The 16,505-nt window shown below is 32.8% G+C and overlaps 2 protein-coding genes and 1 long non-coding RNA gene across 3 annotated transcripts; 2 read left to right on the forward strand and 1 right to left on the reverse strand.

Moving 5' to 3' along the window:
• The first annotated feature begins 53 nt into the window (after positions 1-53).
• On the forward strand, positions 54-5,672 carry LOC123719863 (protein CLP1 homolog). The gene is made up of 9 exons (XM_045676228.1): positions 54-292; positions 371-532; positions 736-955; positions 1,107-1,277; positions 1,434-1,522; positions 1,838-1,939; positions 2,296-2,427; positions 2,705-2,886; positions 5,522-5,672. Exons 1-9 carry the CDS (start codon positions 200-202, stop codon positions 5,631-5,633), a joined length of 1,263 nt encoding a protein of 420 aa, XP_045532184.1. The 5' UTR covers positions 54-199; the 3' UTR covers positions 5,634-5,672.
• A 524-nt stretch (positions 5,673-6,196) lies between these two features.
• LOC123719853 (alanine--tRNA ligase, mitochondrial-like) lies at positions 6,197-15,741 on the reverse strand. The gene is made up of 14 exons (XM_045676225.1): positions 15,369-15,741; positions 15,007-15,180; positions 14,696-14,841; positions 14,394-14,549; positions 13,202-13,346; positions 12,387-12,520; positions 11,971-12,274; positions 10,992-11,788; positions 10,565-10,714; positions 9,922-10,048; positions 9,499-9,707; positions 8,985-9,348; positions 8,054-8,182; positions 6,197-6,847 (listed from the first exon to the last, which is right to left on the reverse strand). Exons 1-14 carry the CDS (start codon positions 15,570-15,572, stop codon positions 6,716-6,718), a joined length of 3,171 nt encoding a protein of 1,056 aa, XP_045532181.1. The 5' UTR covers positions 15,573-15,741; the 3' UTR covers positions 6,197-6,715.
• LOC123719879 lies at positions 13,668-14,587 on the forward strand. The gene is made up of 2 exons (XR_006755980.1): positions 13,668-13,734; positions 13,905-14,587. It is a non-coding gene; the product is annotated as an uncharacterized LOC123719879 (long non-coding RNA).
• Positions 15,742-16,505: the final 764 nt, after the last annotated feature.

Below are 16,505 nucleotides of genomic sequence, written 5' to 3' on the forward strand. Positions count from 1 at the left end.
AAGTAACGAAATGCAACAGCTGAAGTTAGTCAAAATAAAATTGACGTTTTAAGTTGTAATTTGTAACTTGAAAACATCGATTAAGAGATTTCGAATTTATTTATTGCACAGGAAATCCACACCGCTTAACTTGTTCAGTTTGTTTTATTAGTGTACAAAAAAATATTTTCAACCTACTAACTTTCAATTTCGATTCGTGATGACAGAAGTTCAGTTACAAGAGTTCAAACTTGAACCAGATTCTGAACTTCGTTTTGAAGTAGAATCGAAAAACGAAAAAGTTGTTTTAGAGGTTCGCAAATATTTACAAGTGTAACATTATGGTTTAAAATTTATACTAATCACTTGCGTACTACTGCCCCGGTTTTAGGTTAAGAGCGGTTATGCAGAGTTGTTTGGAACAGAACTAGTTAAAAACAAGCCATATGAGTTTCATACTGGAGCTAAAGTAGCTGTTTTTACGTGGCATGGTTGTACTGTGGAGCTCCGGGGTCGGACTGAAGTCAGTTATGTTGCTAAGGAGACACCTATGGTAAGAAAACTTATGGTTGAGTTTTTTTATTATTTGTAAGTATTTAAATCAGGCGAGTATTATAGAATTGTAAACCACATAAATGGTTAGTAATAATATCAGACCTAAGAAAGTTGGAAGTTGAAATCAACCCAAACTCCCAATTAATACTAAAAATTAAGTTATTCTGATGATGATGATACTTCCACTGTGGTCCTCTACAGGTTGTTTACTTAAATGTTCATGCTGCATTAGAGCAGCAGCGTGTAGCTGCAGAACAAGATAGCACAAGGGGTCCAGTTACAATGGTAGTAGGTCCCGGGGATGTCGGAAAATCTACCTTAACAAGGATATTGCTTAATTACGCTGTAAGGATGGCACGGAGACCAATATATGTTGATCTTGATGTTGGTCAGGGTCAAATTAGTGTACCAGGAACTATTGGTAATAACATATTCTATTAAATTTTATCAAAAACACTAATAGTTATTATTTATTTATTATTTTGATTTAATTTGTCACTCACTAGCTGTGTGGGCTGTGGTTTCTTAGTCATAGAATATTCTTCACATATACAAGTGTCTTATTATTCTAGGAGCCTTACTGGTTGAAAGGCCAGCATCTATTGAAGAAGGTTTTAGCCAACAAGCACCTCTAGTATATCACTTTGGTCATAAAAGTCCTGATGAGAATTTAGAGTTGTATAACACTATTGTCTCTCGGCTTGCTGAAGTTATAGCTGAAAGGTGTGAACATAATAAAAAAGGTTAGTAATCAAAGAAGTAAATAAAAACTACAACAGGATTAATTAAAACAGTTGCATGAATACAACAGCAACTACACCCAATTGGGTATTCTGGAATTCAATGTCATGGAAATTATAGATTATGTACGAAAAATACTCAAACTTTTCTTTTGATAGCATCAACTTCAGGAGTAATAATTAACACATGTGGCTGGGTGAAAGGCGCTGGCTACAAAGTACTGACTCATGCTGCCCAAGCATTTGAGGTAATATGACTCTATTTTACTCATCATACTTAAAGCATAAATTTATCATATTTTTTTTCTTAGAGCTGTGACTTCTTTGTTTTTAACTGTTTTTTCTGTGGCCTCACTCGTTTTATAGTCAGAAAATGTAACATTGATTCAAAGTTATCTAACAAAAAAAACAATGTAATATTATGAAAATGTCTGAAGGAATATGTCTAGTTCATAAACATATTCCTTCAGACTCATGATCAATAGATGATCTCGCATCAGTTTATTAAATCATTATTTAAATTTAAAGAGGATCTGTATGTAATTGTATTTTTTATTTTTCAGGTGGATGTAATACTAGTATTAGATAATGAACGGTTATACAATGAATTAAAGAGGGATATGCCGAAGTTTGTCAAAGTTGTGTATTTACCAAAAAGTGGTGGGGTAAGTTTTCTGTTTCAAACAATTATACTCAATAGGCAGTATACAAAATACTATCTGTATCAACTCAAAGTCCGTTGTTCTACTGAGTGTTTCTCTAAGGCACATTGTGCTGCACACCACCACTATGTGGAACCAGCTGCTCACTTAAGTATTCCATGTATCAAACCAATTCGACCGATTGATTTTTAAAAGGCCGGCAACGCACTTGCCAGCCTTCTAGCAATGTAATCTTAGCACTTAACATCAGGTCGACCTGCCTGTTTGCCTCCTGTTACATGAAAAACAAAATTGCCCGTTTTTAAAGTAACACTTGTCCATAATATATTCTTCCAATCTTATTTATCATTTAATTTCAGGTAGTGGAAAGATCAACATCTCAACGCGCCGAAATAAGGGATAGTCGAATTCGGGAGTATTTCTATGGGAAACGAACCCCATACTACCCACATTCGTTTGACGTAAAGTTTTCAGATCTTAAAATTTACAAGGTGAGTATCGGCTTATATAAGTACTGCAGTAAGTGTATGTTATGAATTAAAATGCTTTTATTTAACTTATAATTATTATTTCAAAAATTTTAATTGTTATGGCAAAAAAAAAGGACGCGTTTTAATCCAGTTAAAGCATATTTTATTTTGAGTTTGATACCTGCGCAAAATAATATAGTATATAACTGTTAAATTGTTAGATTTGTTTTATTGTAAATCACCATAAAAAAACACAATACTAATAAAAATATGTTTATAATAATTACCTTTACCATAGGTTGGGGCCCCGTCACTTCCGGACTCGTGTATGCCTCTGGGAATGCGCGCAGAAGAAGCTCTAACTAAGTTAGTGCCTGTTTGGGCTTCACCTGCGCTTGCGCATCGCTTACTCGCAGTGTCTTTCTCACCAGCAGCCGATGAATTGGCATTGCATTCGAACCTCGCGGGATTTGTGTGTGTGTAAGTAATGTTAATATATTATCTATGGTTTGTTAATAATATCATTAAACCGTAAGTAAGTAAGTATTCTTGAAATTGATACCTCCTTAGTGGTATACCACATGGTGTATAAGGATTGGGATAAAGTTGTCTGTTGTTGTTATCTCCTTCGTGTCTTATTCTTGAAATTGATACCTCCTTAGTGGTATACCACATGGTGTATAAGGATTGGGATAAAGTTGTCTGTTGTTGTTGTTGTTATCTCCTTCGTGTCTTATTCTTGAAATTGATACCTCCTTAGTGGTATACCACATGGTGTATAAGGATTAGGATAAAGTTGTCTGTTGTTGTTGTTGTTATCTCCTTCGTGTCTTATTCTTGAAATTGATACCTCCTTAGTGGTATACCACATGGTGTATAAGGATTGGGATAAAGTTGTCTGTTGTTGTTGTTGTTATCTCCTTCGTGTCTTATTCTTGAAATTGATACCTCCTTAGTGGTATACCACATGGTGTATAAGGATTGGGATAAAGTTGTCTGTTGTTGTTGTTGTTATCTCCTTCGTGTCTTATTCTTGAAATTGATACCTCCTTAGTGGTATACCACATGGTGTATAAGGATTGGGATAAAGTTGTCTGTTGTTGTTGTTGTTATCTCCTTCGTGTCTTATTCTTGAAATTGATACCTCCTTAGTGGTATACCACATGGTGTATAAGGATTGGGATAAAGTTGTCTGTTGTTGTTGTTGTTATCTCCTTCGTGTCTTATTCTTGAAATTGATACCTCCTTAGTGGTATACCACATGGTGTATAAGGATTGGGATAAAGTTGTCTGTTGTTGTTGTTGTTATCTCCTTCGTGTCTTATTCTTGAAATTGATACCTCCTTAGTGGTATACCACATGGTGTATAAGGATTGGGATAAAGTTGTCTGTTGTTGTTGTTGTTGTTATCTCCTTCGTGTCTTCTCCATCTACACGACACTGGCGAAGTACCTTGTGCCCAGTTGGCATAAATAAAAGCCATAAACAAGAAGAAAAAAAAAGTTGTCTGCCCCCATTGGCACTTCAAACACCGATGAACCTGGTTCAAGTATCATAACTATAGATACAGCTTCGGTTAGAATATTACTCAACTTGCCTATCAAGGAAGACCATTAGAAGAAATGTTGTAACCTAATGGGTGGCAACAGACTATTAATTAATTAATTAATCAATGGCGCTACAAACTTTTTAGGTCTGGGCCTCAGATTTCTGCATCTGTTTCATGATCATTTGTTAATCGAATAGACAAGTAGGTGATCAGCCTTCTGTGCCTGACTCACGCCACTTTTTGGGTCTAAGGCAAGCCGGTTTCCTTACGATGTTTCCCTTCACCGTTTGAGCTTATGTGCGCACATAGGAAGAAAATCCATTGGTGCACAGCCGGGGATCGAACCTAGGACCTTAGGGATGAGAGTCGCACGCTGAAGCTACTAGGCCAACACTGCTCTATTTCTAAGATTTTATATGCTATGAAAAGTTTTTGTGTTATTATTGTTGCTTCACATTTCTTTAAAAAAACAGGTACTAAAGAGGAAGCATATTTAACATACAATTATTACGGCAATTTTGTGTACGTCAAACAAAAATTGAGGGTAGATACAAATGTTCTGAATTTCATCCACGACCGTCAACTTTGCGCATAGTAAAACACACCTTAATTGAAGCAAGTAAAGACGCACATAGAAAGAAAATCCATTGGTACACAGCCGAGGACCGAACCTACGACCTCAGTTCAGACCTCTCTATTCTCAGCAACAGACTATTAGTGTCTGTAATTTATACAGAGTAAACTCCACGTACCGTCCCCTGGTTCGAAATCAATTGGCTTTGGTTGGTTTAGCTTGTCTTCCATACAATGATACACTTCATAGCATTACACCCACTCTCAATGACGACTACAATTGAGTAATAAAGTACTTTTTAAGTTGCTAGAATTAGTAAAAACAGCGCAGTTCAAATGCACAATCCCTCCAGTACACTTATATAGAGTTTACACTGTATAAGATAGATCCTGTAAAAACTACTACTAGTGCGTAAAGTTTAACCGGTCTCTTGGTTAGAGAAAATAACCTCGATTTACACCAATAAGATTTGTGTGTTCTTATACTCAGTTTCTAAAATGTCTGTCATTGTTATGATCAATTGATATTGCTATCTGTTCCGAGTTTCTGAACCATAATACATGTTCAACATGTTTCCCCAATATACACTTAATTAGTTCATTCTTTTGATTATCTAAATCGTGGTAAACCAACAGAACCTGTTGGAAATATCAGCTATTGTCTTTTGTTAACATAGCTTTTACATATTACGAAAACACTTTTTTAACGGATTGAAGACATGTATTATTATTACAAAACTTATTATTTACATAATTTAAAAAAAAAAAATTCCGACGGACAGACATTACAGATAACACAACTTTCTCTACAGCTGTGATACTTTTGACATTCAACACCTTTTGTCTTCAGTGACAACAATTGTATGTTTTTAATAATAATACATAGCTTCAATTCGTTTAAGAAGTGTTTTCTTAATTTCAATTATTATCTATTATTTGTTTAGAGTTCAGTGATTAATTTAGCCAATTAATACAAAAGACATTACTTCGCAGTACTGCAGTGGATTCGGAGAGACAAACAATGACAATACTGTCACCACAGCCAAGGCCACTTCCCAATACGATATTATTACTTTCGGAACTACAATATATGGATAATCATTAAAAAACCTAATTGTATTTTTTAAATGTAAATATAATTAAGTTAAATAAAACAATTTCTATAAAATAATGTATTTTATTTCATATTCTGACTAGAAAATAACAATTTTTAATTTCGTAAGCGTCATATTTAATATATAAAATTAAAATGAATACATGAAATGGTTTTAATCTCAAAAAAATCATTGACACAAAACGAGTTTATATGTTTTGTTATGTCAAATTATGCTTTGAAGGAAGTCAAATAAAGACAAAAAAAAAATGATAAATCTATTACTCAACATATAGAGGTAGATACTTTCATAGGAAAGGTCTTCGTAACATGATAAATTAATTTGATCTTTATAAAATTAAGGAACTTCATAACATCGGACATTGGACAAACAGGAACATTATTTTGTTGCTATATAATTTTTATTTAATTGGCGTGTTGACTATTGCAACCATTTTGAAATAAAATGAGAAATTATTTAATTTCTAGTTTAGTTTTAATACAGCACAATACATTATATTATATTTTTTTGTAAAAAATATTCCACACCATTTGTCAAAAAGAAAGTTTTTAATTTTTATTCTGTTTTCCATGACCTAATTATTATGAATATTAAAAAGCCAACAAAGATACATAATATAACAAATATTCCGTAAATATATATACCATATTCCATAATGATGGAAATATGGTATAAACTATGAGCAAAATTCAGACTTAGCTCAAAGTATGACTCCCGTCTGTCAAAATCCAATAGCCATACTTACGCTAGGTATCGACTTTGATTTTTATCCTCAGATCTATTAATAGTCAAATCATTAACCTGGGATATCGTTACACACTGTATTTTGCGAAAAAATAACCACACTCAAAGGAAATAAATAATGGTGTTAAAATTTATAGAATTAATAAGATTTAGGAATAGAAAAATATTAAAAGGTACTAAGTCATTATCATCGTCTTTAGTCTTTATCATTAAGTTCGTAATAAAATACCTATACACAAAAAAAACTACTTTTTTCAGTAGCTGTGATTAGTAATGTCGCTGTACACATACAGGTCAACATTTATAACCTCATGTTTTGAAGTTGGCTCTAGTAGTCTGAACTGTGTTGCATATCCTCTGTTGGCCCATCTCCAACCTTTTCAGTAACGTGTGATTGAGCAAACTTAATGGCCACGCGCAGTGCGTCTTGCACCATTTGCTCGCAAGTTATAAGGCTCACCTAAAAAAGTTCAGTAACAATAGGGTTTTAATATTGAAAAACCTAGTTCGTCGAAATTACTTGAAAAAGCTTTTGGTTTTCCTTGTCCATACAAACTAACGATTTGGATAACAACTATAAAAGCCAGATAATACACTTAATTTCTTGCATTCTCATTCAAATATTTGTGCACTTCACACGTGGTAGAAGAAACCTACACAAATTTTGGTTTCAAGATAATGAGACGAATATAATTTTAAGTTTAATATCTATTATTAATTTTGAAAAACTACAATGATTAGAAAAGATTTTTTAATTAATCAAATATAAATAAGACTTTTTCACTATCTAAATATAGTATTAGACTTTTCTTTAAATCATTTTTTAGTTTGATTTAACTAAAATAGTTCAAGTTTGAAAGTCAATGAAACGAAAAAGCGACATACATAAATTCATAAGATTTAATTGAGATAAGAAGCATTATACAGTGTATACTATAACTTTATATAAGCTTAGTATGATTTTAAAAAAGTTGTTATAATTAATTTTATGCAAATAAAATTGATAAGGTTTATAATTTTATAATTGAACTAGCTGCCGCCGCGAACTTCGTTTCTCCTTAATGTGGTTTTAGTTAGCCTTAATATTGTGACACGAAAGAATAATTTCACTGTATTATCGTCACTATAATTTGAATTTGATTTACACTTCGGTCTAAGTAACGTGGTTGGCTATTCTAACACCAAAAATTAATATAAATAATTGAATTTCACGGTATTTCGTTTACTACAAAATAAATTTAATTTATACTCAATAACACGTGGTAATCATGATATTGAATTGTAGCTTATATGACACGCTTGTCGGTTTACCATAGCAGTGCCATCTATTGATTACTTACTCAATCCAGTCGAAAAGTATCGACATCTGTTAGAATCTTTTGGAGTTAACAGATAATTGTGACTGTCAATTAATCATAGACAAATAATTTGCAATAAAATAAAATTGCGACTGTAATTAAAGATCTAAGCTATCCTATCTCTTAAGTTGGACCAAACTGCTCATGGTGTGCCAATTTAATTTAAAATCGGTTAAGTAGTTTACGAGTCCATCGCGGACAAACATCGTGACAGGTGATTAATATATATTAAGATTAAATTAACCTCTTATTTATACAAATTATCACTTGAAAAAGTTAATATTCAATAATTTAATAATATTACTCACTTTAGTAGCGTTCATTTGTGCGTGTGTTAGCGGTGATGTTCCGTCCCGATTGGGCGATCTCTCAGCTTGAAATATAGGCAGAATACAATTTAACCACTTTTCAGCTGTAAATGTTTCGCTCACCAATTCCTATCGATTAAAATGGCGGTTAGATGTTACAAATTGTAAAAATTACACGACATTTTGTATGCGCAACGTTCAAGTCCTACGGCATTCTGCATTGCATTCCCGCGAGGTGCTACTGCAGAGGTTTAACCCATATTTGTACTGCAGAAGCGGGCTGTTTACCCAAAGGAGTCAGTACGGAATAAGTTTAAGGAATTACACTATCTGGTCAATATATTCTTCTATAAACGATTTTAGAACAAATAGTGACTTTCACCAGTAATTAATACTCGAAACAGAACCAATTTGAGTGTACGACCAAACAGGCTCCAGAAGATAAACCACTCCTTATATGGAAATTGTATTCGTTTTTACAACAAAACTCCCAAGCGAAATAATTAATTAAATTAATCGATAAATAATTTTGAATATGACGATAATTTAATTTTTGCTCCAGTTCAAATATTTGTATTTAACACACTATCAAGACTTGGCGATTAAAAAGTATGGCGGAAAGTTTCGGAAGGTAGTAAATGTAAATACAGAATCAAATTAACACCTTTTCTGTTGACGTTCATAAGTGTATTAATAAACTTATATTTAGTTTGAGTATTTGTTATAATAAATTAGGCTACAAGGCCTACAACTAAACATAATCAGGTAATGTGTTGTAGTTTTGGTACATCTACTAATGCATTCACACAAATTCGCTTTTTTAAAATCAATATAATCGTTTATTCGAATTGAGTCGAAACAAAATATTTGGTTGAAATTTATTTTAACAACCCTATTACAATTTTATAAGATAATATACACAAGAACTTACCTGTGGTACCCGAGCCACAGCGACTATAATACCTCCCGCGCATCCCAATAAAATTGCCGGAAGTTCGCCATTAGCGACATCATTCTGTGTCACACCATTGTCTATGGATTGTTTCAGTATATTTATTGAGTCTATGGTTTTCTCAATGCTGTCTATGGATTTGTCGATGCTTGGATGTAAATGTCTGCTAGCTATTTCAAATGTATCTGTGGTTGTTTGTGGGTAAGTGCGTGTATTGGCTAAAGCTAAAGCGGCGGCTGGAGGTTGCATAAGGTAAGAACAACGTAAGAAATGCACAACAAAGCGTCGGCCCTCGCGGATAGCTTCGTGACACGCTTCATATATTTCAGTTTCAGCTATTGATCTGTGGAGGCAAATATAGTTCTGTTGTTGTGTAGTTTGCACAAGACAATAAATATAAACATATATTTTTTATATATCCTTTATAACAAATATTTTGAAAGCTTTACACATTTATAAAAGTCAAAAAAATTGTTATTAAAAATAATCTAACCGTAAAGCCACGTCATTTCGATTAGCAGCTTTCTTGAGGAGACTGTCAAGTAACTTTTGGCAGGCCAAGTGTTCCCCACAGGGTACACCAGGTCCACACAAACTAGCCAACTGCTGACGAATATTTTCCACTTCATTTTGGATTCTTTCAGGATCTGCGAGATCTGTAACTTGCGAAAGCTTTTCAGCACGGCAGAAAAGCTCACGTGCCTGAAAAAATAACATTTTTTGGACTTGACCAATCACACATAATGATCTGCATTCTAAAATCTAATCCTTTGGCTATTAAGATTGCGATAGCGCGATTAACTATGATAATAGGCATTTATTTTATTTGTTAGGAAACAACACATTTATCGAGAATAATTAATAGCAACTACCGCTAGAAATTTGTATATTTTTGGTCCTTCGAGACGGAACTAACCTCGATTGCGAAATCACCGGTCAGCGCATATAAAGTAGGGTTTTGACTATTAGCTGCTTTGACTGAAGTTATGCAGAAATCGCCAATGACCTTCGTTGATGGAACGTGGGTACCACAACATAGTTCCCTAGAAGAAATTTAATGACTTCAGGATTTAGTAAAAGATAACAGGAACTTTTGTGAATAATCTAACTTCAAGTGCACAAGTCGACTTTAATTATTATTATTATTGTAAACAATAGGTTAACCAAAACTCAGAATTTTTCTATGGTGCATTTGTAATGTTTTTTTTTTTGTACTACAGACTTCATTAACGCATTTTTGTATGTTCATATACAATGTATACGCAACCAACCAACAACCAGCTAAATCAGCCGTTTAACTAACAGCCTGGAAGATGTTCAGCCAGTTGATCAAACAGCTAGACAAATGACTTGGATCGATGATGTTTCATTACTACTACTAGCTTGTTGACTGTTAATTTAAATTTAGTTCCACTTGCCACTCTCAAACTCGAAACGAAACGTTTCAAACTGTCAATATGGCGTCGCAAACCACAACTTTGATGGTGTTTTCCAAAGTTTCATGAAAAACAACAAGGATTAACATTTTTGTATAAGAACTCCATAAATTTTAGTTTTACCTTGACACCAAAGGAGGTGAATAAGTAACCACACGAAGACCTGTCTCAGGATAGGTCTCCCCAGGAACAGTCATTATGTTATCTTCGGATGATAATTGGGTACTATCTATTATATTTGTTTCCACGCTTGAATTGCATTTTATAGATTCCCTTTAAATAAAAAACACAAGCTTTAAGCTGTTGACTCAAATGTTTAAAGCTTAAGATTTGGCGATTAAGATCTTAACATTTTATAGCAGTAAATTGTCTTTAGTTTAAACGAGCAGGACACATTAAAATAAGACTTTCATGTCTATGAAGGATTGTTTTCTTAAGCCAGAATCAAAACACCAATAATAAATTTTAATAGACCAAATGGTCAGCTTGAACTATTAACATTAATCTAGAAATGTAATGCCACAATATTTACACAATTATTGTCACTTACCTTATCAACTCCTGAGCGGCCAATATCACCTTCTGTGACAATTTCTCACCATACACCACCAAACTTAAACTAAGTCCCACATCACTAACACTTGAACCAATTTGACAAACAATACTATTCGGCAACACTTTACGTATACCTGCATTCAATAAATGCACACCACTATGGTTCCTCATTAAATTTAGTCTTCTTTCATTGTCTATGATCACTGTCACATCACTATAATTATTAACATAACGACTGTCACTATGTAGTTTGAAAAACCCTTTATGTATCACAAAGTTACGGATTTTAAAAACACTATCTACGATTAGTTTTACGTGTTCACTGAACTTTATTATACCAGTGTCTGCCTTTTGCCCACCAGCTTCCGTATAGAAATTTGTGCTTTCTGTGACTATGTAATACGGTCTGGTTTCGCATGGATCTAAAAAGTCCACCCATTCAGCGTTTTCGTTCAATATAGCTAAGACTTTTGTTTTCAAAGGCGGGAATGTCAGTTTGTTGTCTATTGTGTATTCGTATTTTGGACTGTCATTGGTACCATTTACTCCATTTTTGACTATGTTTTGTATCGCTTGATCAAAAAGCGCGCCTTTTGTAGGGGTTTGTTCTTTAAAGGATGTCTTGTGTCTAGCTTTATGCTGCGATAGTAGTTTCCAGAAGCCTTTCTTGTCAATCTGGAAATTGTTGAGTGTGGCAATGCGTTCTATTATATCTTCTTGGAAACCGTGCGTGTCATATAATTTGAAAACCAGCTCTCCTGGTATTGTGTTGGAGTTGTGTTTTTTCATGCCCTGTAATATAATTATTTCTGACTGTAGTTAATTCTTTTAATAATTTTATCAGGATAATTTTCTCTATAACTGAATTTTTTACCCTATACGACATAAAATAATAATTATATATTTCAAAAAGGCAGTTCTTAAATGGCTTAATTAACGATTATGAGTATGGCTATAAGCCAAAAAATTAATACCTGCTTTAACTCCTTGTATCCAAGTGCAAAACCCGCCAACTCCACGTCATTAAACGCCTCAACCTCTGGGTATTGTTTCAATAAATCCTTCCATTTCTTTCTCAAATTTGAACGTAGTTTACTATAGCTGTCTCTTTCATGGTCTAAGATAAGCATGGCGTCCCTTTCTCGCTTTACTAGTTCCGGGTACGTGTCACCCAAGCTTTCTGCCACGTACTTGTATAGTGTATTAAGTAAATTTGGGTTATGGAAGACGTCCGAGCAAATTTTATATGACTTTTTCATTATTTGTTTAAGGTTTACACTGAAAATAATTCGATATATTATTTATATTTAATTTTTTTTTATAAATTGTTTATTTGTTAGTACTTATTTCATTCACACCTGCTTTTTTTAAATGTGTATTTTGTTCTTACCTTGTTGATGGGAACACGCCATCAGCTAAACAGATACTAATCATTCTTGCATGGTCTGCTAAACGTCTGTAATACTGGTCCAACGTTGCATCCTGACTATAACTTCCGGAATATGGAGATACGTTCTTGCTATTCTGAAAACCACCACATATTTTATCTTTACCTAAGTATATATGAGGGTACTTCAGCCTGAGACCTACCCGCATTATTCGCGTTGCAATATGTCTATGTAATAAGAGAATTACAACTGTTACAATTGACAAGTTTGACTACTACAAAGGGACAATACTTTGACAGGATTGTATTGGAATTTGAATTATAATTTACACCATATGTAAAAAAAATCCCTTATTTCTTTAAAAAAGGAAGTTATATTTAGGAAATAATATGTATGTGTAAGAACCCTGAAATATATATTTCTGTGTTCGCCAGGCATATTTTGAAACATCCATCAATTTCTTTTACAAAATTAGAAAGTCTTGTAATATTAGATTTTTTAGTCTTTAAGAGTCAGTAAGACAGTGGTGGGCCACTGGTCCTCTGTGGCAAAGTGCTAGGGATAGGAAGCAATGGAAGCATCTGGAGGAGGTCTTTTGTGGCACAAAGGCAAGCTGTACAAGAGGACAGCTGTGTAAGAAACAAAAGAAACAAAAAAAGGTATTTTCTTACACATATATTTTTGAAAATTTTCTCTTGTATTAGCTGAAATAAAGACATTGAAATTGAAGAGTTTCCTTTTGAATAAAATCAAGGAATAAGGGATAAAATTATATAGTACTTAACTAAGCTACTGTATTGTTATAAGATTATTATACCTTTTCAATTGCTGTAATAATAGGTCTAAATAAATCTGTATCGTAGTTTGAAGGCACACCCTGGAGTAGTGCACAAATCCTTTCCAATCCCATTCCTGTATCAACATGATGACGTCGAAGACCAGTTACTTTTCCATCTGTCTCTCTGAAAAAGGCATTTATTAATAAGACAATAATTCAAAAATTAACATTAATTGCAGGTATCGATAATGAGTTTTAAATAATTTTATTTTTAATTTCCAGTTATCTCTTAATTGGAATAAACATTTACTACATGTTTTGATATATTTCGCTATCAGTGAACAATTTTAAAACAATTTTTTTTACTATATTGCGTTACATTGTTATGGAAAAATGAAAAAACCCATTTAACATTTTTGTTTGAATACCTATGAATTCCAAAAATTACTATGATACAATGTCATTTCTGTAAAATAAATATGGCATAATCTTTACGGCTTTCTATAAAACAATGCCAGTTAATAAGCGTTTGTACTTTATTTTTATTACAATACTATTTATTTCGAGAACTAGTAAGTTATAATATGTTTTTTTCTTTTTCATTGACATAAACACTTTAAATTGTTTATCTTACTTATCGGCTTAATTAGTTAGGACTTTGAGATTGAGCTTACCTTGGTAAGCAACATTAACAACAAATTCACTAAATTTAAATGTCTAGTTGATTTTTCTAATATTGCAGAATGTTCTAAATATCACTACGAAAGGGCTGAAGCGGAACTGATACGACCCAACAAAGGGAAGATAAGTAATTGGTTTTGTGAACAACTATGTTATAATTATGGTTGGAATGAGGGACAATGCCTAGATCCCAAGTGGTGTTTATGCTATGACTAAGGCAGAATAGTATATACAACTTTTTGCCATTAAAAGACTTTAAGCTTTGCAATTGAATTTAATGTTAAGGGAATACACTCTTAGGTTAAGGGAATACATTCTTAAATTGCTTTAGTATTATTATCAGAGGACCTCCTTGATTTAGTGGTCAATTAACATATGTTATTACTTGTATCTAATTATCTGTGAAGTAAAAATTACTTCAGATTCAAAGGCACATAGTTGATCTGATCAGAATACATTGAAACAACACTATATATATACTTCTCTTTGCCTCATAGCAGGAACTTTGGCCAGTATAAGCATGCCAACAAATATATTCAATACTTCTTACCTATTACACTGAATAAATACAATATTCCATATCTCAGTAAGGCTTCCATCAGGATGTATGTAATGAATCTCTGTACATGGTCCACATGGACCACTCACACCCATCTCCCAGAAATTGTCCTTTGCACCACAGTCTTTGATATGACCTTCCTTGACCCTGAATTTTAAAAACAATAAAGGACTAGTGACAAGTTATATAGTAAATTTTTTTATTGAGTTTTATAAACCCTAAATTAAACAAAAACAAAAATTAAAAAGTTGAGACAAATAATAAATAAAATTAACTAATATTTTTGTACTTACCCAATTTCTTTCCATATATCTCTACATTCCCTATCCTCTGTGAGTCCAATAACAACATCACCTCCAAAGTATGTGACAAGCAGGTTCTCCGGTTTTAATCTATATGGCCCTAGTAACAAATCCCAGGCCATTTTACAGGCATCTTTCTATAATCAGTAACACTAAGTTTGAATATATATCAATTAAAAATGGTTATCACAATATATGTTTTATTGTATTAAAGTAACAGATTCAATAGTTTGTTATTTATTCATCTTTCCTAAATTACTAAAACAATCATTTAATTATTCAAATAAAAAAAGTATTTGTACCTTATAATAATCACCAAATGACCAATTGCCAAGCATCTCAAAAAATGTATGATGAGTGCCATCCAGTCCAACTAAGTCTAAATCATTATGTTTTCCACCAATTCTCACACATTTTTGTGAATTTACTGCTCGAGGACAAGGTGGCTCAACCATGCCCAGAAATACTCCTTTAAACTGAAATGTGGTAAAAATTTATTAAAGTTTTCTTATTCCCTGTTGCAAAGGATTGGAAATTTTAATTTGATTTGAGAAAATATGATAAATTTTTAGCGGTACATGTGAACAAATCACAAGATACTATGAAACGTATATGAGATTTTTAAATAATAAAGAGTATGTGAGCTTGAAGTTTTTGAGAGTACCTGATTCATGCCAGCATTTACAAACGGCACCGTAGGATCACAAAGTGGTATAACCGAACTTGATTTTACATGTTTATGTCCGTGATTTTCAATAAAATAATCTATAAATGTTTTCCTTAAGTATGCACTAGACGATTTTGATCGTAAAAAATAAGGCTTTCGCGAAATATCACTTCGAAATCGTCTGACCGGTATCCGCAGCATTCTTGCTTAGCACAATGAAATTCTTTGTAAAGCTAGTAGGAAATTATTATTTGAAGTTTGATTTATATTAATACTTTTTTGTAAAGAAAGTTCTATTCGAGAAATTATTATTTTATGTAAGGAAATGTTTTTCAATTTTTGCAACGTTTTGCAAAATTTAAGGCTCGCGACATGGCGACACAGACTAGGAGTTTTCTCTTAAGTTTTTCTCTAAGTTGTCAAAGTCACATACGGGTAGTTTCTCCAGAAATGATTATTAATTATGTTTAGCGAAAGTTATAAACCACCTCTGAATGAGAGACTATAATCGGCTATAAACTTTTATAAAACTTTATTTTAGGATTCAAAAACTTACTTAACGTAGGATATTTGCGACAACAGATATTCCAAGATTAAATGTCAAAAAACTATTTTTACATTTATTGCAAATATATATATATAATGTTCAGAAATAAATTCTCTCTAACGTTTTTGTTATACTTTTTTAATATCTTTCTCATTTTTGAGATTGATTGTAAAGCGCGCGCAGTATTTAACTATTTAATCGAAGTTCCCAAACACATACCTACTTGTATTGCCGCACGTGTTCCATCATCTTTTCAGCTATAGTTTCGAGAAATGACCATGACCACATTAATAGTTAGACCGTCTGTTTCGCTAGTTTCATGAACTATTTCAAGCATTTGGAGATCCAGTCCATTAAAATGGCGGCATAATGTTGTTTATGATATTTCCGCTAACTTTTACCCCAACCTTTGACCCCTTAATAGCATCAGATATAGTTACTTCTAAATAATAGTACAATACAATAATATATCAAAAAGCAACGGAGATAATAAACAACCTTAACGAACATCATGATAAATTGTGAGGACGTCATGCTCCTCATAAAGCATAGGAATTAGAAAGGCATATTCATTCTGCATACCCCAT

This window comes from Pieris brassicae, chromosome 2, assembly GCF_905147105.1.
Source record: "Pieris brassicae chromosome 2, ilPieBrab1.1, whole genome shotgun sequence".
In the NCBI taxonomy this organism is placed as follows: Eukaryota; Metazoa; Arthropoda; class Insecta; order Lepidoptera; family Pieridae; genus Pieris; species Pieris brassicae.